At 35.8% G+C, this 24290-nt stretch overlaps 1 protein-coding gene across 2 annotated transcripts in view; it reads right to left on the minus strand.

Moving 5' to 3' along the window:
* The window catches only part of COPG2 (COPI coat complex subunit gamma 2), a 228614-nt gene that overhangs the window by 144591 nt on the left and 59733 nt on the right, over positions 1 to 24290 (minus strand). For both annotated transcript variants that reach the window (XM_061165807.1, XM_061165808.1), the window contains 10 exons: positions 16141 to 16274; positions 15316 to 15383; positions 13297 to 13485; positions 8010 to 8105; positions 7466 to 7709; positions 5196 to 5271; positions 4262 to 4365; positions 3644 to 3769; positions 2828 to 2890; positions 2024 to 2163 (listed from right to left, as the gene is read on the minus strand). In XM_061165807.1, coding sequence (XP_061021790.1) covers positions 2024 to 2163; positions 2828 to 2890; positions 3644 to 3769; positions 4262 to 4365; positions 5196 to 5271; positions 7466 to 7709; positions 8010 to 8105; positions 13297 to 13485; positions 15316 to 15383; positions 16141 to 16274 — 1240 coding nt within the window. The remainder of the gene's footprint in view (positions 1 to 2023; positions 2164 to 2827; positions 2891 to 3643; positions 3770 to 4261; positions 4366 to 5195; positions 5272 to 7465; positions 7710 to 8009; positions 8106 to 13296; positions 13486 to 15315; positions 15384 to 16140; positions 16275 to 24290) is intronic.

Genomic DNA, 24290 nt, shown 5'->3' on the forward strand with positions numbered 1-24290 from the left:
TTCACCAGTCTTTTCCTCTTTCCTGAGATTTGAGTTCTACCAAACAAGATGGTAGAAGTCTGACAGCTGGCTGAGAATCGACTTGAAATCCAAGTTTTTGGAACAACACACTTAATTTACCCTGATATTAAGTGACGATCATTTTTTCACAGGTTATACTTTATGCTGTCCAACTTTTTCAGACATTTCAGTTTTATGTTCTTTTAAGTTTAAATCATCAAAAGTATCACATCACACAAAGGCATCTCTCTAGCTATGGAGTTAGGAAAGAAAACCAGAAAAATGCTGCCAAGTTGCTTCTCTATAAAAGGAACCAGAATCATAAACTAAAGGAGTTCAGTCAGTTCAGTTCAGTCGCTCAGTCGTGTCCGATTCTTTGCGAGCCATGAACTGCAGCACGCCAGGCCTCCCTGTCCATCACCAACTCCCGGAGTCCACCCAAACTCATGTCCATTGAGTCGGTGATGCCATCCAACCATCTCATCCTCTGTCGTCCCCTTATCCTCCTGCCCTCAATCTTTCCCAGCATCAGGGTCTTTTTCAAATGAGTCAGTTCTTCGCATTAGGTGGCCAAAGTATTGGAGTTTCAGCTTCAACATCAGTCCTTCCAATGAACACTCGGGACTGATCTCCTTTAGGATGGACTGGCTGGATCTCCGTGCAGTCCAGGGGACTCTCAAGAGTCTTGTCCAACACCACAGTTCAAAAGCATCAATTCTTCGGCACTCAACTTTCTTCACAGTCCAACTCACATCTATACATGACTACCAGAAAAAACATAGCCTTGACTAGACAGACCTTTGTTGGCAAAGTAATGTCTCTGCTTTTTAAAATGCTGTCTAGGTTGGTCATAACTTTCCAAGGAGCAAGCGTCTTTTAATTTCATGGCTGCAGTGATTTAATGAAATTAACTTACATTAAATTTAATTTCACCATCTGTAGTGATTTTGGAGCCCCCCCAAAATAAAGTCTCTCACTGTTTCCCCATCTATTTGCCATGAAGTGTTGGGACCAGATGCCATGATCTTAAGTTTCCTGAATGTTGAGCTTTAAGCCAACTTTTTCACTCTCCTCTTTCACTTTCATCAAGAGGCTCTTTAGTTCTTCTTCACTTTCTGCCATAAGGGTGATGTCATCTGCATATCGGAGGTTATTGATATTTCTCCTGGCAATCTTGATTCCAGCTTGTGCTTCTTCCAGCCCAGCGTTTCTCATGATGTACTCTGCATATAAGTTAAATAAGCAGGGTGACCATATACAGCCTTGATGTACTCCTTTTCCTATTTGGAACCAGTCTGTTGTTCCATGTCCAGTTCTAACTGTTGCTTCCTGACCTGCATACTGGTTTCTCAAGAGGCAGATCAGGTGGTCTGGTATTCCCATCTCTTTCAGAATTTTCCATAGTTTATTGTGATCCACACAGTCAAAGGCTTTGGCATAGTTAATAAAGCAGAAGTAGATGTTTTTCTGGAACTTTCTTGCTTTTCTGATGATCCAGCAGATGTTGGCAATTTGATCTCTGGTTCCTCTGCCTTTTCTAAAACCAGCTTGAACATCTGGAAGTTCACACTTCACATATTGCTGAAGCCTGGCTTGGAGAATTTGACCATTACTTTGCTAGCGTGTGAGATGAGTGCAATTGTGCGGTAGTTTGAGCATTCTTTGGCATTCATTGCCTTTCTTAGGGACTGGAATGAAAACTGACCTTTTCCAGTCCTGTGGCCACTGCCGAGTTTTCCACATTTGCTGGCATATTGAGTGCAGCACTTTCACAGCATCATCTTTTAGGATTTGAAATAGCTCAACTGGAATTCCATCACCTTCATTAGCTTTGTTGGTAGTGATGCTTCCTAAGGCCCACTTGACTTCACATTCCAGGATGTCTGGCTCTAGGTGAGTGATCACACCATCGTGATTAACTGGGTCGTGAAGATCTTTTTTGTACAGTTCTTCTGTGTATTCTAAACTAAAGGAGAATTAATACTAAATCCCTTATCAGAGCCAGTTATGACACGTCTCTCACCTGGAACACAATGTGATTGGTAAACATGTGCTTGACACAACGAACAAAATATTCTGTCTCTGCTTCTGTAAGTTGAACTGGCTCAGAAGACTTGAACAAGGGTCCTAGATTCATAAACTCAGGAATGGCAGCCAGTTGCTCTATCAAGAAAAAAGGAAAGAAGAGAAGGAAGAAAAAGAAGACAGGAGAAGATATTACTCTGGGTAGCGAAAATGTTTTAAGAACACTCAATTAATAATATGTCCCCAAGCTTTAGTGAAGTAATCTTTTAAATAAGAGTTTATACAGTTAATTGGGCTTCCCTGGTGGCTCAGCTGCTAAAGAATCTGCCTGCAACTTGGGAGACCTGGGTTCAATCCCTGGGTTGGGAAGATCCCCTGAAGAAGGGAAAGACTATCCACTCCAGTATCCTGGCCTGGAACATACCATGGACTGTATAGTCCAGGGGGTCACAAAGAGTCAGACACACCTGAGCGACTCTCACTTCATTTCACAGTTAATTACTAAGAGCAGGAAAAAAAAAAAAAAAAAGAAACTTAATTCCTAATTTCATAGAATTTGAGTTCCGTTAACCAAGATACACAGTAAGAACAACATTCTGAGTAAGCTGACAACTGGAAATTGCAAAGTCCCACAGATTCCAATAGTCCGTAACAATAGGAAGCTATGACAATAAATCATATTCAGTCATATAAAGATTTCCCATAATGAGAACTAATCAAATTAAATAAAAAGTGGTGGCCTTCATTATAGTTACAATGCCTAGGGAGCTGGGCTACTTCTCTACACAGCAAATTATCATACCTTGGAAAATGTCTTGCCTGGAAGGTGCCAGCTTCTCCGGCTTAGTAGACAGCAGTGTGATTTCTACAGAGACAGGGATGAGCAGTTAAGTGAGCTTTCCCTCCCACTATGTCAAGTCAAACATGCATACAGGAGATGAGGACAAAAACTTCCAGCAGATAAGGAGCTATTGCTAAATCATACTAGGAGGTTCTTTGTCACCCTTTTTGGAGGGATACTCAAAGTGTATTTAGTGAACATACTTCATGAAATAAATAAAGCAAGTTCTAAAAATACAGAATTTGCTTTAATGGACCAGAATATTTTAAAAAATTACTCTTAAAAGGAGGAACAGTTTATAAAACAAATCTCGTTATTCAAATAGGAAAAACTACTTATGTAGTATCAACAACAAAAAACTGAAAATGTTGAGGGCATAAGATCTTTCATTTTTGGTTTGAACCACTACACACTTTGTCCATTTATTTTTTTAAGCCTTCCAAAGAAAAATGAACTAAGAAGTTAATCAAGATCAGAAAACAAAAATAGGAGGTGACAACACAACTACTGCTCTGAAACAGTGACAACTAACTTCAAAAGCTGTAACACTCAGCATTAAAAAAAAAATCTTTCATTCTATGTCACACTTCATATTCTTGCTTTCATGAGAAAATAAGGAAAAAATTTTAAAACCCAAACTTTAAAAATATCATTCATCTTAGTTCTATTAGATTTAGAAGGAGTGGCCATTAAAAGAAATATTAGAAAAAATATGCCAACAGTGTATTTTATTGGGGTAAAACTATACACAGTTTAAAAACAAAGTGTTCCCATTACCTGCTTTCTGTTCAAAGACAGGAGCCATAGCAAGAGGAATAGATTTCATATCAAAGGGCTTTTCTGAAGGCTCCAGCGTGTACTGGTGTAAGGCTTTTTCCATCCCTGGTACAGAGACTGTTAGACCTGTGAAAGAGAAAACTCTCAGCACTAGAACTTCTTGCCAATCCTAGGATCCAGACAGGCCCAGATTTGTAATATTTATCTAAGCTTTCTAAAGAAAACTATAACCACAGATTTATAACCTAAATTATTAAAGACTATAGGCACTTATAATTCCATCTGAGGAAGCACAGGAGCTGAGCATACAGATTTGCAACAAAATGGAAGTATCTTCCAGAAAACAAAGCAACAGAGCCATGTGGAAACAAAGATAGCATAAAAAAAGGGGAAAAAGTAAACCCATCCAAGAGGGAGCTCAAAGAGAACCAGGAACAAGCAATGTTCTTTGGACTTTTACATACTTTTAGGTTTCTTTAGAAATGGAAGTGCATTCAGAGACAGAAACCAAGCATTCTGCCTAGTGAAGCCAGCTCATATGCAAATCATGAGATATGCTTCCAAGACACCACTTGTAGAACAAAAGTAAATTTGTCTCCATTCTTGGCTCTCACTAACCATTGAAGATGTATGTAGCATTCAGTGCCATCTGCCTCTGCTGCAGCACATTCAGATAGAAGGTAGCTCTATCCCGTACCTCATCATCAGTATCCATCATACACCTGTCCAGGGGATACAGAATAGGCATGTCATAGCGCTCTAAAAGATATCCAGAGCTTTACCACTATGCCTAACGGACACGATCCAGGCCATCTGATACTACCGTAATACAAGAGCTCAACAACAGGCAACAGTGGCTCCTAAAATCTCCATACATCCTGGGTATTGTTCTGAATTGGTAAAGAAATGGTGTCATTATGAATCAGAAGCACTACATAAGTAGGCATTAAAATGATTAGGAAGAACACAGTAGCATAAGATAGCAGTTCGGAGTCCATTCTTTGATCTGCAACCACATGACCCTGGTAAAGTTTTAGACTTCTACAAACTAAAAACTGGCAATATTAGACTTTCCAAGGATACTAAAAAGCATTCTAAACCCAGGCACTGATATTGCTCAGACGGCAATTTGTTTTATTTAAACCAGCCATCTTTTGGCTTATAATTTTTCTGCTTCAATTGCAAGATGTAATCACAGAGTGTTTGCTAAAGCAAGTTTTTTCCTCATCAAATAGGGAGTCAAGGAGACCATGAAAAGCTGGTATTTTCAACTCAGCACAATGAAGCTCTTTGAAGTTGGCCTCTGCTATACAAATTGAGGCACATGTATTTAAGTCACTTTCTCAAAATCATGCATGAGAAATTAGAAGTAAAATTTGTATGCACTTAGTACACGCAAAATTACCAAGAGTAAGGAAAACGCCATTTGCCCCTGACTTACTCCATCAGCTCTACTCTTAGGCCCTACAAGGCATTTGATATGGTATAATAAGGAATTATCTCTTCAGTCACATGGCATTCATTTTTTTTTTTTTTTAATTCTTTTAGTTACCTTTGTAGGAGTACTAGGATGCTTGGGAGAAGATTTTCATTCTGAGCCCCAAATTTGGCCAAAGTACTCACAGCAGCTATAATGGAGCATAAAATGAAACAACATGAATATTGACTTCACAGAGTTAAGCAATGATTATTAAGAAAAAAATTAGAGGAGTTTCCCCATGTTTGGCTGAAATAAACTCTCACTGTTTGTGAACTTCTTGTTCTTATTTCCTTGATCCATTTAAGCATAAATAGAGATAGAAAGTGGGTCCAAGAGAGCTCTGAATAAGAAAACTCTGTGCATTGAGGGAAAAGGATCATATGTATTTCTCATATGAGCTATTCTTCAGTCTGACTTCTTACAGAGGAGCCTGGTGGATTACAGTCCATGGGGTCGCAAAAGAGTGGAACACAACTTAGCGACTAAAGAACAACAAAACAAACCTCAAACAACCAGCCCCACACACAGGGGGAAAAACACCCAAAACTCTATTAAAATTCACTGTATCAACAAAGATTTATTGCTTACTTAACTTTTGTCAGGAGTTGTGCTAAGTGCTGAAGGTAAAAAGATAAAAGATGTAGCCCCTGACCTCAAGGAGTTGTAGTCTAGTGGGAAAGACAGGTATAAATAGTTACAACATAGTAAATTCATGGTAGAACCACATCCTGGATACTGTATGAGCAGAAAAAGGAATTTTAAGTCAAAACTGGAGGAGAAAACAGACAAAGAGCTCACACTTACTACCTGCACTAAAGCTTGCAGAACAAGTAGTTAGTCAGAGGAAAACGCAGGAAAAGAGTATTTGTGGGAAAGAGAAGTGAAAAGTACCAAGGCCCTCAGGCCAGAGAATAAAGTGTGGAATGATTCTGGGACTGGATGCAGCTGAGTAAGGCTGAAGCACTGGACCTGCGCTGGAGAGCAGGAGGAGACAAGTGAGAGATTAGATGCAAAACAAAAATAGGTTCCAGTTTAACGTCAAAATTATTATTAACAGGAGTTAATAATACAGGATGAATCTGTGTATCTGTAGCAGGGTGTGCTACACTAAATTTGTGAGCAGATTTTGTATGCAATGTCCATTTTGGTAGCAGAGTGTGGAGAATATAGTGGATGTGGGTGAGAGTACAAGCAGTCGGACTAACTGGGCACCTGAAATGGATGGGAGCCTAACACAGCCCTCAGGAAAACTGAGAAACAAAAAGAATGAAGAAATATATATTGAGGGGACAGAACCGACAGAACTCTGCCAAAAGGTAGACAGAAGTTATAAAACAATGGATTAAGGTTCTAGTCTTGCAACTGAGTGGACAATATAGGTAAGGATTTCTGTTTGGGACAGTTTGAATTTCAAGTTGAATTTGAAGTGCTTGGGACAGCTAAACATACAAGTTCAGGAGAGAGACATGACTACAATGCCACAGCATATCAGCAGAACTCTGAAAATGATCACCAGAAAGAATGTGGATGTTGAGACGACAACCCCCTAAAGAAAACTAACATTTTAAGGAATGGAAGAGAAGCTCTGTAAAGAAGACTGAGGAATGATGGAAAGATGCAGGTTATTTGTGGAAACCAAGGGAAGAGAGTTTCATGAAGTGTTTAGTCAACAGCCCATCAAATTGACTGAGGTGAATAAGGATAAGAACATTAAAGTGTCCAACTTGATTTTCCAGCTAGCTTCTAAGTAATTTTTTAAAAAAATAGCTTCAGAAGATTTTTAAGGGAGAGAGCAAGATTATAGTGAATTGAATAGGAAATGGAAAGTAAGTTCAGAGAGGCAGCTGATAACGGCTGCTTCAAGGTTCCGTAACAGGAAATATGGTCAGTACCTAGTGAGAGACAATGAATCAAATGAAGGCCTGTAGTTTTTTAACAGGAGAGATTTGGACCAGTCCACATGCTAAGGAGAAGGAACAATTAGAGAGAAGGAAGTAAAAAAATTCCTAAGATCTGTTCAAAAAGTCACTTAAAAGTTATAGTGGGAGACAAATTTCAAAGACATTCATACTTGAGGCCTTAACTGAAAAAAATGGATGACACCATCAAAGTCTTCTGTCAGTCTGAAGGTCAAGGGTTATTTGTCTCTGATACAAGGCTGAAATCAGGATGGAAACTGGAATACAAACAGAGAGCTGTATATCTGAGGCCTAAGTATGCACCAAGATCCCACCACCAAATAGACATTGCAACGTCATTCTCCAATTTCATTACCACCCCCTTGAGTTAAGCATTTCCCAAGATCATCAGTTATGCTCATCATCAGTGCTCCAATTACTCACCAGCTCTGACGGCCTCATTCTCCAGGACAACCCTATTAAAAATAAAGCGGATATACTTGGAGGGGACAGGTGTTCTGGGGCCCTCTTTGCCCAACAAGTGTAGGATCTTAGTAGCCAGAACGGTGTGTTCACAGTCCTCGATGAATTCACAGAGGTGGGCTAGACCTGCCTCTTTACTCTCAGGGTTCTCTTCCACAATGCTGATTATGCAGTCCACGATGGCCCGCTTATATTCAAAGCCTCCCTGGCAGAAAAGAAAAACTGCCATTCACTCTGAGGGTACTGTTTGGAAAAATGATTTTACTCCAAGGCTTATGATGTAACATTCAAATTTCATTTCCCTTACCTTCTGAAAGAAACAAAAATATTTTTTCCTTCCAGGTGGGAAAGTCAAAAACAATAATATGTCTAGTAACAAGACATAAGCTAGAATTGAGAATATTATTTGACAGCCATGTTGAGATTATAAAGAAAGCTGCTTTAAACAGTAGGGTATAAGAACTGAAGCAAGCAACTCCCCACAATTAAAAAGCAGTCCACCTACATCATCTCGGAGCATGTTGGAGAGGAAAGTCATCATGACGCTGTGCTTTCGAGGGTACTTCTGACAGAGAGCACTAATTGCCTGTACAACCACGACCTGTAGGAAAACAAACAAAAGGACACGCACCTTTTACAATGGTTGTACAACTGCCACCTAGAGAAAGACACAGAAAGGGTGTCCCTCTTCATAACTTCAGCTGCTTAGGCATACATTCCCTCTTACTTACCACAAGCTAAGAAGGTACCATAATTAACTAAAATGACAATAATGGCTCTTTGTGAAAGAAAACCAAAGAGGAAAGGAAAATAGAAAGCAATGTAAAAATGAAGTGCATTCAAGAGACCCCTCCCTTTGCTCCAAAGCAAAATAAGCTTCGAGCATATTTTAAAATTTTACTTTTAAAATTTTCACATAAAACTTTTAAAGTGAACAGTAAAGATAAAAAAAACTTAAACAGGCTGCTTTCCAGAGAAGAAACAGAGAACGTCACTAAGGAACTACTTCAAAATGGTTTCTAGGAAGTTTTTACCACAATTTTAAAGACCAGTGTCAAGAAGTAAAAAGGGTGTGAGACTTTTACCCTACTTGCAAACTTTAGACTACCATAATATCATGGATGCTAGAAGAGAACACAAGGATCCTGAATGAGAGATGAAAGACAGTTATTTACTCACAGCAAAAGCAGTAGCCAGTGTATCGGCATTTGGGGCTCAGTTTTCTGAGCCCCAATACCCACAGGATGATGCAAAAAGGACTAGATAACACTTGAGTCCACAGTAGGCAGCATTACAGGAGAATCTGAGATATGAAACTTGAATATGAATCTGAGATATGAAACTTGAAACTTGAATGACAGTGGGCAGTAAGCATGCCAGTCATTTATTCAGAAAGGAAACATCATCTTTATTACACTGGGCAATAAGCATGTTTGCTTTTTGCTCTATAGGAAGGACTAACTGTCTCTTCTAGAGCTGTATGGAAACCTGCCCTTTACTACTTAAGGGAGATGCTTACATCTTTTGAGATTGGAAGAAACTTTGTACTATACAAAGGGAGCAAAACTGGTATAGTAGGAAACAAAGGGCAGTTAGTGTGTAATTTGCTGGGTGTGCAGAAATGCAAGAAATTTATGGAGACTGGAGAATTGTCTCCCAATAATCAGACAGCCCCAAATCTATATGTGTTGTTTCAGAGCATAGAAAATGAAGGGAAATAACCACAATCTTTATGAAGCAATGACACATAAACCTAATAAAGATAGTATATGTGCAGAGAGAAAAATTATAGATGGAAATCATTTGTGAATATTGATACAAAAATTCCAAGTGATATATTGGCTAACAGACTCCAATCCTACAGTAAGAAAATGATATTCCATGATGAAATGGAATGTATACCAAGAATGCAAGAATGGTTTGACATTAGAAAATTAATATAATTCATCAATATTAATGAGTCTAAGAAGAAAAAGAATATGACTACATTCACAGATGCTGAAAAGCCTTTGATAAAATCCAACACTTATTCCTAATAAAACTTCTTTTTTTCATTTATTTTTGGCTGTGCTGGGTCTTCATTGTGGCACACGGGCTCTTCATTGCTGTGCATGGGCTTTCTCTAGGTGTGGCAAGTGGGGGCTAGCTGCAGTAAGCAGGCTTCTTATGGCGGTGGCTTCTTTTATTGCAAAGCACAGGCTCTAGAATACATGGGCATCAGTTATTTGTGGTACATGGGCTTAGTTGTTCCGTGGCACAGGAGATCTTAGTTCCTGGACCAGGGAACTGGACGTCCCCTGCATTGGCAGGTGGATTCTTAACCACTGGACCAGGAAAGTCCCTTAAAAATTCTTTAAAATGTAAGATAGGAATGGATGGAAACTTTCATTTTATGCACACACACACACATACTCCCTCAATCCTACTGGCAGCATATTACTTAATGGAGAACCCCAAGAGTCATTTGCTTTAAGATCAGAAACAAAAAAAGGATGCGACTATCTTGACTATTATTTAACATTGTTCTGGCACTATTAGCCAACGTGAGTAGACAGGAGAAAACAATTGAGGAATAAAAATCAGAAAATAAAAGACAAAATCATCTTTATTTACAGATGATATAACAAAATAATGTGGAAAACTTCAGAGAATTATGATAAAACTAACTCAATAAAATAATTCATCAAGGTAGCAGGTTGTAAAGTTAACATGCAAAAATAATACTACTCATACACATGAGTAATAACTACTTAGAAGATATAGTGAATAAAAGAAGATTTATAATAGAAACAACAATAAAGTACATAAGAAAAGAATTTTTAAAACATTCAAATCTAATATAAAAATACCATAAAATATTCATGAAAGGCACAAAAGTAGACTTAAATTTTAAAATATCCTTTGTTCTTGGTTAGGATATCTCAACAGTATTATGTGTTCTCCCCTAAGAAAACTTATAAATTTAATGTGATCTCAATAAAAATGCCAATGAGATTTTTTAAATGAAGCCACTAGATGGGCTAATACTAAAGTTCAAAAGAAATATAAGCATGTAAAAACAGCTAAGGAAAATAAAGAGCTATGAGAGAAGACTAACAGATATTAAAACATCCTTACAAATTTTTAAAATATTTAGTAAAATATTTAATACAAATATTTAAAACAGTGTGTGGTACTGATGTATGAATAGATAAAGGGAACAGAAGAATAGAACAGAAAGCCTCCAAACAGACACAAGTATTAATACATATGGAACTTTAGTATATGGTAAAAGTGATATCTCAAATACTGGGCAAAGACAACCCTTTAAATAAAATTGTGGGGGGTGGACAACTGGACAGTCATTGGAAAATTGTAAGATCCATTTCTCATTCTATATAAATATAATAATAAAACCTAATAGATCATATATTTAGTATGAAATTATACATATACTACAAGAAAACATGGGTGAATTCTTTCCCCCCCACCATGGGTGAATTCTTATTACTCAAAAGCCCAATGCAGTAAAAGATCAACAAATTTGCATAAAAATTAAAAACTTGTGCATGACCAAAGTATCATGAGAAAAGTCAAAAGGACAAATGACAAATTGGGAGAAAATATAACACGTTTCACACTTAAAGAACTAATATCTCTAATATACCAAAAACTTTAATAAAGGAAACAAAAGAACAAAAATCCTATAGAAAATTAGAAGAAGACATGAGCAGGCAATATTCAAAAAGATATTAAATGATCTTTTGAAAAAACTTCAAAATACAATATATGTACTCTACTGGTGAGGGTATGGGGAAACAGGCTGGTAGAATTTAACATTCTCTATGAAACTACATATTTATCTACTCTTCAACCTAGCATATGAACTTCTAGAAATTTACCCTCAGGACACACCACCAAAATTTCAAGAAAACATAGACATAAGGTTGTCTACTGCAGCATTATCTGTAATCACAGAATATTGCAAAGTATCCAAACGTTCACACATAGGAGATGCATTCAATAAACTACACTACAAAATGAACTTCATAACCTCCCAAGGTTTCCCAAAGATTCAAAATGTCTATTTGAATACACAGGCTATGTAGGTTTTTTTAAAAGTAGGTAAATATAAGAAGAGAGTAAATAGGGTCAGTTATACCTCTTGACTGAGAATTAAATAAAAATGAAGGAATAAAATCTTTTAACTTTAATTCATCTAAAATTTATTGTTATTTTGATTTTCTTTGACACATTCTCACCAGTTCTACTCAACACTGTATTGGAAGTCCTAGCCATTTTAGTTCCGTGAAAAATACCGTTGGTAGCTTGATAGGGATTGCACTGAATCTATAGATTGCTTTGGGTAGTATAGTCATTTTGCCAATATTGATTCTTCCAATCCATGAACACAGTATATTTCTCCATCTGTTTGTGTCCTCTTTGATTTCTTTCATCAGTGTTTTATAGTTTTCTATGTATAGGTCTTTTTGTTTCTTTAGGTAGACAGACTCCTAAGTATTTTATTCTTTTTGTTGCAATGGTGAATGGTATTGTTTCCTTAATTTCTCTTTCTGTTTTCTCATTGTTAGTATATAGGAATGCAAGGGATTTCTGTGTGTTAATTTTATATCCTACAACTTTACTATATTCGTTGATTAGCTCTAGTAATTTTCTGGTAGAGTCTTTAGGGTTTTCTATGTAGAGGATCATGTCATTTGCAAACAGTGAGAGTTTCACTTCTTTTCCTATCTGGATTCCTTTTACTTCTATTTTAATAAGGCAAGAAAAAAAAGGAAAGGTACTTGAACTGGAAATGAAGTATCTATTCACAATAACATGATTATTTACATAAAACAATCCTAAGGGATGTATATAACAACTATGAGAACCAATAAGGGAACTTAAAATAAAGGAACTTAGCAAGAATATTGAGTTATGAGAAAGTTAAAAAAAGTATTTTAAATATAATACTAGTAGCAAACAATGAAATAGAAATGTTAATAAAACGGATTTTAAAAAGCATAAAATATTTAGATATGAATTAAACAAAAGATGTGCAATACCTCTAGAGTAAATGCTACCAAACAGTGCTCAGATAAATTAAAGAAGACCTAAATAAAGGGCGCAATATGCCATATTCATGAACTGAAGAATAATTATTAAGCTGTTAGCTCTCCCCAAACTGATTATAGATTTAACACAACTCAAATCATAATCCTAGAAGGCTTTGTTTTACAGGAATTATAATCTGATTCTAAATTTTATATGGAAAGCAAAGGAACTAAAATATTACAAAAAAGGAAAAAGTTGGGAGACCACACATTTAAGAGGTACCATAAAGCTACATTAATTGATACAGTGTGATACTGGCATAGGACCAACTAATAGTTGCACAGAATGTGATAAGCATCCCAGAAACATACCTACAACTGTATGGTTATCTGCTTTTTAGACAAAGATGTCAAGCACTCCAGTGGGGAAAGAGAAATGTTTTAAATTATGCTGGAATAACTAGAAATCACAATGGAAAAAACCTGAACTTACACACAAATATTAATTCAAGTTGGATCATAGACCAAAATGTAAAAGCTAAAACTGTAAAACATTCACAATAAAACATGGCAAAGTATCTTGAAGACTTAGATAAACATTTTTGAGGACACAGAAAGCAATAACTGTGAAAGAAAAAATTAATAAATTAGACTTCATAAAAATTTAAAACCTTTGTTCATCAAAAGACACTATTAAGAACAGAAATGTTATGGTAAGCCAGAGACTGGGAGAAAACACGGTCATATTTAAACTCCTACCTTGAACTCATCTGAGATTTCAGACACAAAGGATGATATCTGCTTCATGAGTCTGTCCACACTGCTCTCACTTCCTGTTTTGAGAAGCGTAGTAATGGCCAGGGTAGCAATGCTTCTGTTTGAGTCTGTGATCAAGTTTTCTAGGTCCAGATTGCAGGCAGTGACAGCAGAGGGGTGTTTCATTGCCACCTTGTCGAAGGGCAAGAAAAAAATTTAAGCAAATTGCTACTAATAAAGACCAAAATTTTAAAAAATAAAAGAGGAAAATATGAAAATAAATTAAAATACTTTTAATTAAAGTAAATGGCTTTTGAAAATCTAAGTGAAACAGCATAAGTTAAAAAATAATTATTTCAAGATGACTGCTTTGGATTAATAAAGTATGCTATATTATTTGATAAATGATTAGCTGCTAGTTATAGTACTGCATAGCACTTTATCTTCATAGGTTTCCATAACCTTTATAACAATATCACAGTCTGTCTTTTACTACAGTTGTACTGTTTCTCCTCATAGTACATGTGTTCATGGTTATCTATTCTACTAGATGTTAGGATCTCTGAGAGTAGGAGCTAGAATTATAAACATTGCTCAAAGATATTTAAACTTAGTATCACTTACAACACCTCTGGTATTTAAGCAAGCAAACTCCAGTCAAATTGGACTGGACATGGTCACTAAATGGACATGGACATGTCATTGACCTGATTCTTTGCTTTTATTGATGATGTTCACTTCTCTGCCTAACCCAGTACTGGTATAGAATCCTTTACCATACAATGCTAAAATTTTGAAAACTCAGTAAAGTACTGGCATCAAAATTCACTTCACAGCAAAACATGACCCAAACTAATGTAAAACTAAGTATTAATTTATTCCAGTTAGTGAGGATAGCCATATATATAAAGCAGAAATATTAACGTGTCTGTGTCTAATCGCTCCAGGCATAAAGGGATTAGTATTAATTTAAGAGATGGCACGATATTACCTCTCTAAAATTCAAAAATTGGTGAGTTCTCAGATACATTTGGCTGCAAGATCATAGATGAAGAAATGTACACCTATATCAACTCTTCAAAATACAATTCCTATTGCTCTATAAAAGTGTCTTCCTTGGCTGCTCTAAATTTCTCTCTTCTCCAATTGTTCATACAATTAATTTATAATCTAATGTAGTATATAAGTACATTAGATCAGGCTTCTATAATATTAAACTTTCATTTAAAATTTTTATATGTTATTTAATTCATCCTATGCTTTGCACTGTATCCTCCAGATTTACGCTGTCCAATATGGTAGCCAATAACCACATGTGACTACTAAGCATTTGAAATATGACTATTCCAAATTGAGGTATGCTATAAATACAAAATAAACTAGATATCAAAGACTTAGTATGAAAAGCTAGAAGGTAAAAATGTATCAATACACGGTCAGTATAAAATTATCAGATATATTTTATAAACATGGTGGTAAATAAGATGTATAATTAAAATCAATATCATCATTAAAAAATTTAATATGGCTACAATAAAATGTAAAATTACGCAAGTGACTCATATAAGTGTTTCTACTGGATAGTGTTGCTACAGACCAGTCTTATCCAAGAGAACTTTCTGCAGTGATGGAAATATTTTATATATGCTGTGTCTAACGTGATAATCAATAACAACACATGGGTATTGAGCACATGAAGTGTGACTGCAATGACTGAGGAACTGAATTTTTTAAATTTTTGCTTAATTACAATTAACTTAAATGGAAACAGCCACTTATTGCTAATGTCTGTCATATTGGATGGTATGGCTCTTGAATGTAAAATGCTTAAAGTCAGAAATTATAATCCTTAGTTGAATAATACTACCTATGGCCATATGTAAGGCCACAAATGCAAGTGAGGTGCTACAGAAGTGAAGCCCATAAATCATATCTAACTTTGGATGGAAAGCCAAATGCTTTAATTTAATGTTTCTCAATCAAACACTGATACAAAACAATAGTTAGAAAAGGAACCCCTACCTTGTTCAAGGTCCTCACAGCTGCATATCTCAAAGCTGGCTTAGGAGAACTACAGAAAAGCTGAAGAACTAGGAAAGAAAAAGAGTCACTGTTAATATAGCTCATTTCAGCATTTAGCATATTTCTGAAAATATAGCACATGAAGAATCATATTAAAAATACACATAAGGAAATTAGATCATAGCATCAAAAATCCACATAAAAATATACCATCAAAACTAGAAAAAGTACTTTTTGTTGAGTTATAAAAACTTTAAATATAGGAAACAAAGTTTATTCTTTTTCCTAAAAAATTAATATACCCATTAATATCTGAAGTTAAAGAATAAGAATATTTATAGTTATAAGAGAAAATGGGTTTTTTAAACATGAAAGAAAACTTAATTTACTTGTTTTTTACTTTTTTTCTCAGTAAAAACTTAAATGTTCTGAATATGAGGAAATAACTTCAGAAAGAGGAGTACAGTCACCCTTCCACACCTGCTGGGACCCCTGGCAGATACCCAAATCTGGGGATGCTAAAGAACCTTATAGAAAATGGTGTAGTACATTCAGCCCTTGGTATCTGCAGGTTCTACATCTAAGGATTCAATCAACCATGAATCAATCTAGTTGAATCAATAGGATGTAGAACTAAGGACATAAAAGTACAACTATCATTAAAGTACCAAAATAAATCATCTACTTATCAGAATGGAAAGGCTATATATACAGAGCTAAGGTTTGAAAATACCTAGTTTGCAGACCTATGGAACTTAAAAAAACATAAGACTATAAACTTATGTTTATAGTTTATCAAAGCCAGTTATCAAATATACAACTAACCTGAAACAGCAGGTGCCAACTCCCTTGCAGTACAGTTAGGAAGATGAATGATAGCAGAAGCAGCTTCATAAATAACCATTTCATGTTTATTTCTCAAGCAGCTCTCAATGAAATCAAAGACTGGACTTTCATGGCTAACAATAAATAGACAGGGCCATAATTAGACATCATAAAGAACAGAGGCAATGTGCACAGTGGTTAAAAGCACAGACAGAATGAGAAGCACTTTGGAAATATGAATGAAGGACCTCTGAAAATCCACCCCTCCATAAAAGCAATGAGAATACTAGTGTAAATTTCAAAATCAACTTTTTCAGCACTTTAGAAAATAGCAAAAGGCTTGCAACAATACTAGAAATATTTATTCAAGATGAATTGCTGAATTTTCATAAGAACAGTAAGCTTTCCAATATTTTGTTTGCTATGTGTGCTCAATCACTTCAGTCATGCCCAACTCTTTGCAACCCTATGGACCATAGCCTGCCAGGCTCCTCTGTCCACGCAATTCTCTGTGCAAGAATACTGGAGTGGATTGTCATGTCCTCCTTCAGGGGATCTTCCCAAACTAGGGATCGAACCTGCATCTCTTATGCCTCCTAGCACTGGCAGGCGGGTTCTTTACCACTAGCGCCACCTGGGAGGCCCGTGTATTCTGGTATTTTAACTTGCTCTACTTCATGCCCTCTTCCCAGCTTCATGGGAGCAGGGCCTCAGAACCATACTAGCTCTGAAAGCCAGCAGCCTTGGAGCCACTGAATGGGGCAGATGAATTTGGAGCATCATCAAAAGCCCTGTCCCTAGACCACTGTCACAGCTTGACCTGAGTGATGCTCCCTAAAAATGCCCCATTCATGAAGCTGATCTCTTTTTTTTTCTAGTGGGGGAACATGCCACACAACACTGGGACCTCAGTTCACCGAACGGGGACTGAACCCATGTCATCTGCAGCAGCAGCATGGAGCCCTAACCACTGGACCGCCAAGGAATTCCCCAAAGCTAATTTTTATCTCATCTCACTCAGATGTCATTCAGTGAGGGAAGTCCTATCCCCAGGAGATCTGTCTCCCCAAAATCAGCAGCAATTGCTGAACACTGCAGTGCCATAGGCAGTGATTCTAGCTGGGGCAAACAAGAAACTGGCCCAAAAAACATAAAGAGAAAATATAAGAAATGAGATGCCCGCTTCTGACATACTCCTAGGATCTAGAAGGCTGTGCAAATACCCAGGAAATTTCTGACAGAGCTTGAGCCTCTCACTCATGCTTGACTTTGAGTTTCTGCACAATTAGGAAGGGAAGGCTAAGACAGAGCTATGAATTGCCAGATCATGGGAGGCATGCTCCAACACACAAAGTGCCCACTGATAAAAAGATGGGAGATATGTTGGTCAAAAGCATTTCAGAAAATCTGTGAAATTATTATCCAAACACTCAGCTAACCAAGCAGAGACTTCAGTAGGGATAAAGAATGACAAAGAGTAAGGACCACAGAATTACTTCTGCAAAGTCACTACACAAACAACAACAAGCAGCAACAAAAACAAACTCCAAGGATGGAGAAGGGGGAAGTAAGAGTGCCAGAGTTAGCACAGTATATTAAATATCCAGTTTTTGACAAAAAAGTTATGACACACACAAAGAAATAGTGAGATATGGCCCATATATACAGGAAAAAAGCAGTAGAAATTACTCAAGGGAGCCCAGATGTTGGATTTACTAGGCAAAAACTTTAAGTCAACTAATATAAATATGTTCAAAGAAGCAAAGGAAACCATATCTAAAGAATTAAAAGGAATTTAACAATTACAGGCATGCTTCACCCAAAGGAGATTATCAAAAAAGAAAAAAAAAAAAGCCAAATAGAAACTCTGGATTTAGAAAAGTGTATAACTAGAATAAAAAATTCAAATCTGCTTGGATAAACAAATAAGAACCTACAACATACTGCCTACAAGACACTCACTTTAGGATGAAAGACACAAACAGACTGAAAATGAGGGGATGGAAAAAGATTTCATGCAAACAGAAACAACAGGAAAGTAGGGGTAGCGATATTCATATCAGACAAAATGGACTTTAAAACAAACTCTATAAAGGAAGACAAAGGAGGATACCATAAAATGACAAAGGGATTAATACAAAAAGCAGACATTAAACTTGTTAATATGTGTGCACCCAATGTAGGAGCACCTAAATATATAAAATAAATACTAACAGACATAAACGGAGAAATTAACAGGAATACAGTAACAGTAGGAGACTTTACCATCCCACTGACATCAATTAACAGATCTTTCAAGACAGAAAATTAATAAGGCAAGAGAGATCCTAAATGGCACAAAAGAATGGATGTACTTAATTGATATCCACAGGATATTTCATCCCCCTTCCAAAAAAAAAACAAAGAAATACACACTCTTTTCAAGTACTCATGGAACATTCTCTAGGATAGACTATATACTAGAACACAAAGACAACAGAAATTACTCAAGACAACAGAAATTATTTCAAGCATCTTTTCTGCCCACAATAGGATGAAACTAGAAATCAACCACAGAAAGAAAGATGGGGAAAAAAACAATTACATGAAGACTAAACAGCATCCTACTAGAAAAACCAATAAGTCAACGAGGAAATCAGAAAATATTTCAAGACAAATGACAATGAAAAACACAACCTTACAAAAATCTACAGGATGCAGCAAAAGTAGTTCAAAGAGGGAAATTCATGATACAGGCCTTTCTCAAGAAACAAGTAAAATCTCAAATAATCTATCCTACCACCTAAAAGAACTTGGGGAAAAAAAGAATAAACAGAAACCAAAGTCATCAGAAGGAAGGAAATAATAAAGATTAGAGAGGAAATAAATAAAACAGAGATCAAATAATAATAGAAAATATCGATGAAACCCAAGAGCTGGTTTTTTTGAAAGGACAAACAAAATAAACAAGCCTCTAGCCAAGATAACCAAGAAAAAGAGAGGACCCAAATAAACAAGAAATGAGCAATAACAACCAATGTCACAGATATGCAAAAAAACATAAGAAAATACTATGAACAACCAAGATGAAATAGAAAAGGTTTTGGAAATATAGTCAGCCAAAACTGAATCAAGAAGAAACATAATTTGAACAGACCAATCATTAGAAGTGAAGTCAAATCTGTAATAAAAAACAAACCAAAAAACTCCCTGCAAAAAAAAGTCCAGAACTGGATGGCTTCACTGGGGAATTCTACCAAACATACAAAGAGAAACTTATCCTATCCTCAAATTATTCCAAAAGATTTAAGAGGAGGGAACATTCCCAAAGTCATTCTATGATGATTCACCCTGATACCAAAACCAAAGACACTACAAAAAAGAAAATTACAAGCCAATATCTTTGACAAATAAAGATGCAAAAATCCTCAATAAAATTTAAGCAACCCAATAATACATATAAAGGAGCATATACCATAGTCAAGTTGGATTCATTCCAGAGTCACAAAGATAGTTCAACACATGCAAATCAACGTGATATACCACATCAACAAAGAAAAAGACAAAAACCACATGATCATCTCAACCGAAGTAAAAAAGGCATTTGATAAGATTTAGCATCAATCCACAATAAAAACTCTAACCAAAGTGGGTAGAAAGGGGATACATTTCAACGTACTAAAAATCATTTATGACAAACCCACAGCCAACATAAATACTTAACAGTGAAAAGCTGAAAGTCTTCCTGCTAAATTCTGAAACAAGACAAGGATGCCCACTGCTATTCAACATAATATTGGAAATCCTAGCCACAGCAATCTGACAAGAAAAAGAAAAGAAAAAGTAACCAAATTTGAAAGGTAAAATTGTCATTCTATGCAGATGACATGATACTCTATATAGAAAACCCTAAAGACTCCACACAAAAACCATTAGAATAAATGAATTCATCAAGGTAGCAGAGTACAAGATTAATACACAGAAAGCTGCTGCATTTCTTTACAGTGACAATGAAACATCAGAAAGTTAAAAAAAAAAATCTGTTTAAAATCACATTAAAAAAAGAAACACCTGGTAATAAACCTAACCAAGGAGGTAAAAGAACTATGTGCTGAGAACTCTAAAACAATGATAAAACTGAAGATGATTCACAGAACTGGAAAGATATTCCATACTGTTGGATTGGAAGAATTAATATTATTAAAGTGACCATACTACCCAAAGCAATCTACAGATTTAAGGCAATCTCTATCAAATTCTCCATGACATTTTTCACAGAACTAGAATAATAATCCTAAAATTTATAAGGAACCACAAAAGGTCCAGAATTGGCAAAGCAATTCTGAGAGAAAAGAACAAAATTGGAGGTATAATCTTCCCAGACTTCAGACAATACTACAAAGCTACAGTAATCAAAATAGTGTGGGATCTGCACAAAAACAGACATACAGATCAAGAGAACAGAATAGAAAGAACAGAAATAAACCCACACAATTAATCTTCAGCAAAGGAGGCAAGAATATGCAATGGAGAAGACAGTCTCTTCAGCAAGTGGTGCTGGGAAAGCTGGACAGCTACATGTAAATCAATGAAATCAGAACACTCTTTCACACAACATACAAAAATAAACCCAAAATGGTTTAAAGACACATAAGAATGATACCATAAAGCTCCCAGAAGATAAGAAAACATTCTCTGACATGTAGCGTAGCAATATTTTTCTTAGACCTGTCTCCCAAGGTAAAAGAAATAAAAGCAAAAACAAACAAATGGGACCTAATCAAACTTAACAGATTCTGCATAGCAAAGAAGCCCACAAAATGAAAAGACAACCTATAGGGGTCTTCCCTGGCGATCCAGTGGTTAAGAATCTACCTTCCAGCGCAGGAGACACAGGTTCAAACCCTGGTCAGGAGACTAAGAACCCACATGCCACAGGACCACTAAGCCTACAGTGCCACAACTAGAGAGCCCGCGTGTCACAGAGAGCCCACAGACCACAACTAGAGAGCCCATGCACTGAAATGAAGACCCAGCACAGTCAAAAAAAAAAAAAAAAAAAAAAGCTATTAAAACAAAAGGACAACCTACAGAATGTAAGAAAATATTTGCAAAGAAGGTGACTGAGAATAGGTTAATTTCCAAAACACACAAAGAGCTCATACAACTCAGTATAAAAAAAAAATAGAAAAATTTAAAACTGGACATAAGACCTCAACAAACATTTCTCTAAAGAAAACATACAGATGAACAACATGCATATGAAAGGATGGTCAACATCAGTAATTAGAGAAATGCAAATGAAAATCCCAATGAGGGGGACTTCCCTGATGGTCCAGTGTTATAAGAATCCACCCTGCATTGCAGAGGACGCAGGCTTGATCCTGGTTAGGGAACTAAGATCCCACATGCCTTTCGGGGCAGCTAAGCTTGTGCACTGCAGCTACTGAGCCTGTGCACTCCCAAGCCCAGGAGCCCCAGCTAGAGAGCCCATGTGCTGCAACTGCTGAGCCTATGCACTCCCGAGTCCAGGTGCCCCAACTGGACAGCCCGTATACCACAACTACACAGTCCTTGCACTGCAACAAAAGATCTCACGTGACACAACATAGACCCCATGTGCTGCAACTAAGACTGGATGTGACCAAATAAATATTTTTATTAAAAAAACACAATGAGGTATTGACTTACACCAAAGATCTACACATAGACACACCACAGTTGAAGTGCGAAAGGCATAAGACAAAAGAATGACAGCAGCAGGATAAAAGCTACTCAACACCTTGCAGAGTTGAGGTACAATATGATTACTGGCTTTTCATCTTAAACAATGGAATAGAGAATCCATATTCAAAGTGCTGAAATAAAAAAAAGTCAGAATGGCTATCATCAAAAAGTCTATAAATAATAAGTGCTGGAGAGATGTGGAGAAAAGGGAACCCTCTAACACTGTTAGAATGTAAACTAGTGCAATCACTAGGCAAAACAGTATGGAGGCTCGTTAAGAACTAAAAATAGAGCCACCAATTGATTCAGTAATCCTACTTTTGGGCACAGAACCAGAAAAGACAAAAACTCTAACCTGAAAAGACACATGCAGCCCAGTGTTCACAGCAGCACAATACAACAGCCAAAAAAAACATGGGAGCAACCTGAATGTTCAACAACAGGTGATGGATAAAGAATGTGTATCTATACATACATATATATTATTAATACACACACACAATGGCCTACACATACATACACACACACAAGAACTATATAACTCAGCCATAAAAAAAGAATGAATAATGTTGCTATACACCTGAAACTAACACAGTATTGTAAATCAACAATATTTCAATTAAAAAAAAGAGTTCAGAAACAATTTTTAAAAAATTAAAACCTGCACTCCAACAGCTGATTTGTACCAACAGTAGCTGAAGACAGGTTAAACTGAGATAATCCAGCTAAAGAGAATAAAGAATGAAGGAACAAAGAACAAACAAACAAACAAAAAAACAGCCTTAGAAACCTGTGGAATATGATCATGTGTATCAACATTTTCATGACAGAAATGCCAGAAGGAAAGGGGAGAGACAAAGGAGCAAAAGGAATATCCTGAGAAATAATGACCAAAAACATCCAATATTTGTTTAAAATATTAATGTACACACTTGAGAAGCTCAACAACTCCCAAGTAGGAAAAATACAAAACGATCTACACATAGACACACCACAGTCAAAGTGCAAAAGACATAAGACAAAATAAGGACAGCAGTAAGATGAAAGCTACTCATCACACTGTAGAGAAGAGCTACAATATAATTATTGGCTTTTCACCTTAAACAATGGAATAAAATATCCATATTCAAAGTGCTGAAATAAAAAAATAAAAATTCTCTATCTAGCACAACTAAGATCTAAAAATGAAGGTTAAAAAAGAACATTCTCAGATAAACCATGCCTAAGACAATGCATTGCTAACATACCTTATGTTATAAAAAATACTAAACAAAGTCTGTTAAACTGAAAGACTGACTCCAAACAATGACATGAATAATCAAGGAGATACAAAGAGCACTAGAAATGATAAATATGTGAGTTAATATAAATGATTCTGTAAATATTGTTTTTATTTTTCTTAACTAAAGGACATAAAATTGTATAAAACAACTATAACAGTGTATGTTGGATTTATAATGCACATACAAGTAATATACATGACAATAATAGCAAATAGGAGCAAGGAGAGAACAGAACTACACTGGAGCAAAGATTCTATATCTTACTAAAATTAAACTAGTCCTAATCTGAAGTAGATTGTGGAAAATTAAAATGCATATTCTAATTCCCAGAGAAACAACTTTTAAAAAAGTAAAAATACTGACAGAGGAATTAAAATATACTGAAAATGTTAACACAAAATAAGGAAAAGAAGGAGAGAAGAACAAAAAAGGAGACTTCTATAGAACAAACAGAAAAATAGCAAAGGTTAAATACAAGCATATCAATAATTATATTAAATGTGAATGGTCTAAACATTCCAACAAAAAGACAAAGATTGTGAGATATGATGAAAAAAAGCAGACTCAAACTATGTGTTGTTTACAAAAGACATGCATCAGGTTCAAAGATACAAATGAGATGAAAGTAAAATGATGGGAAATGATATGCTATGCAAACTACTCATAAAAGATCAAGGGTGGCTATATTAAAATCAGACAAGCAGAATTTAAGAAAAAATATTACAAGAGATAAAAAGAGGTATTTCATAATGAGAAACTGGTCATTACAGTAGATTGATAAAACAATGATAAACATATACAAACAACAGAACCTCAAAATATATAAAGCAAAACTTAACACAAAAGGAGAAATATATCATTTAACAATAATAGCTAGAGACGTCTAAACCGACGTGATAGTTGATAGAACACCTAGATAAGATCATTAAGAATGTAAAAGACTTGAACAATTTAATCACTCAACTCAACCTACAACATTCAACCCAGTGACTGTAATATATACATTCTTTTCAAGTGCATATACACAGTTCTCAAAGATATTAAACGTCACTCATAAAACAAGTCTGAATACATTTAAAAGGACAGAAATCATCAAAATATATTCCCCCAAAACAACTGAATTAAATACATGATCAGAAAATCAATCAAGGAAATCCTCAA

The sequence above is a fragment of the Dama dama genome, chromosome 18 (assembly GCF_033118175.1).
Source record: "Dama dama isolate Ldn47 chromosome 18, ASM3311817v1, whole genome shotgun sequence".
Taxonomy (NCBI): domain Eukaryota; kingdom Metazoa; phylum Chordata; class Mammalia; order Artiodactyla; family Cervidae; genus Dama; species Dama dama.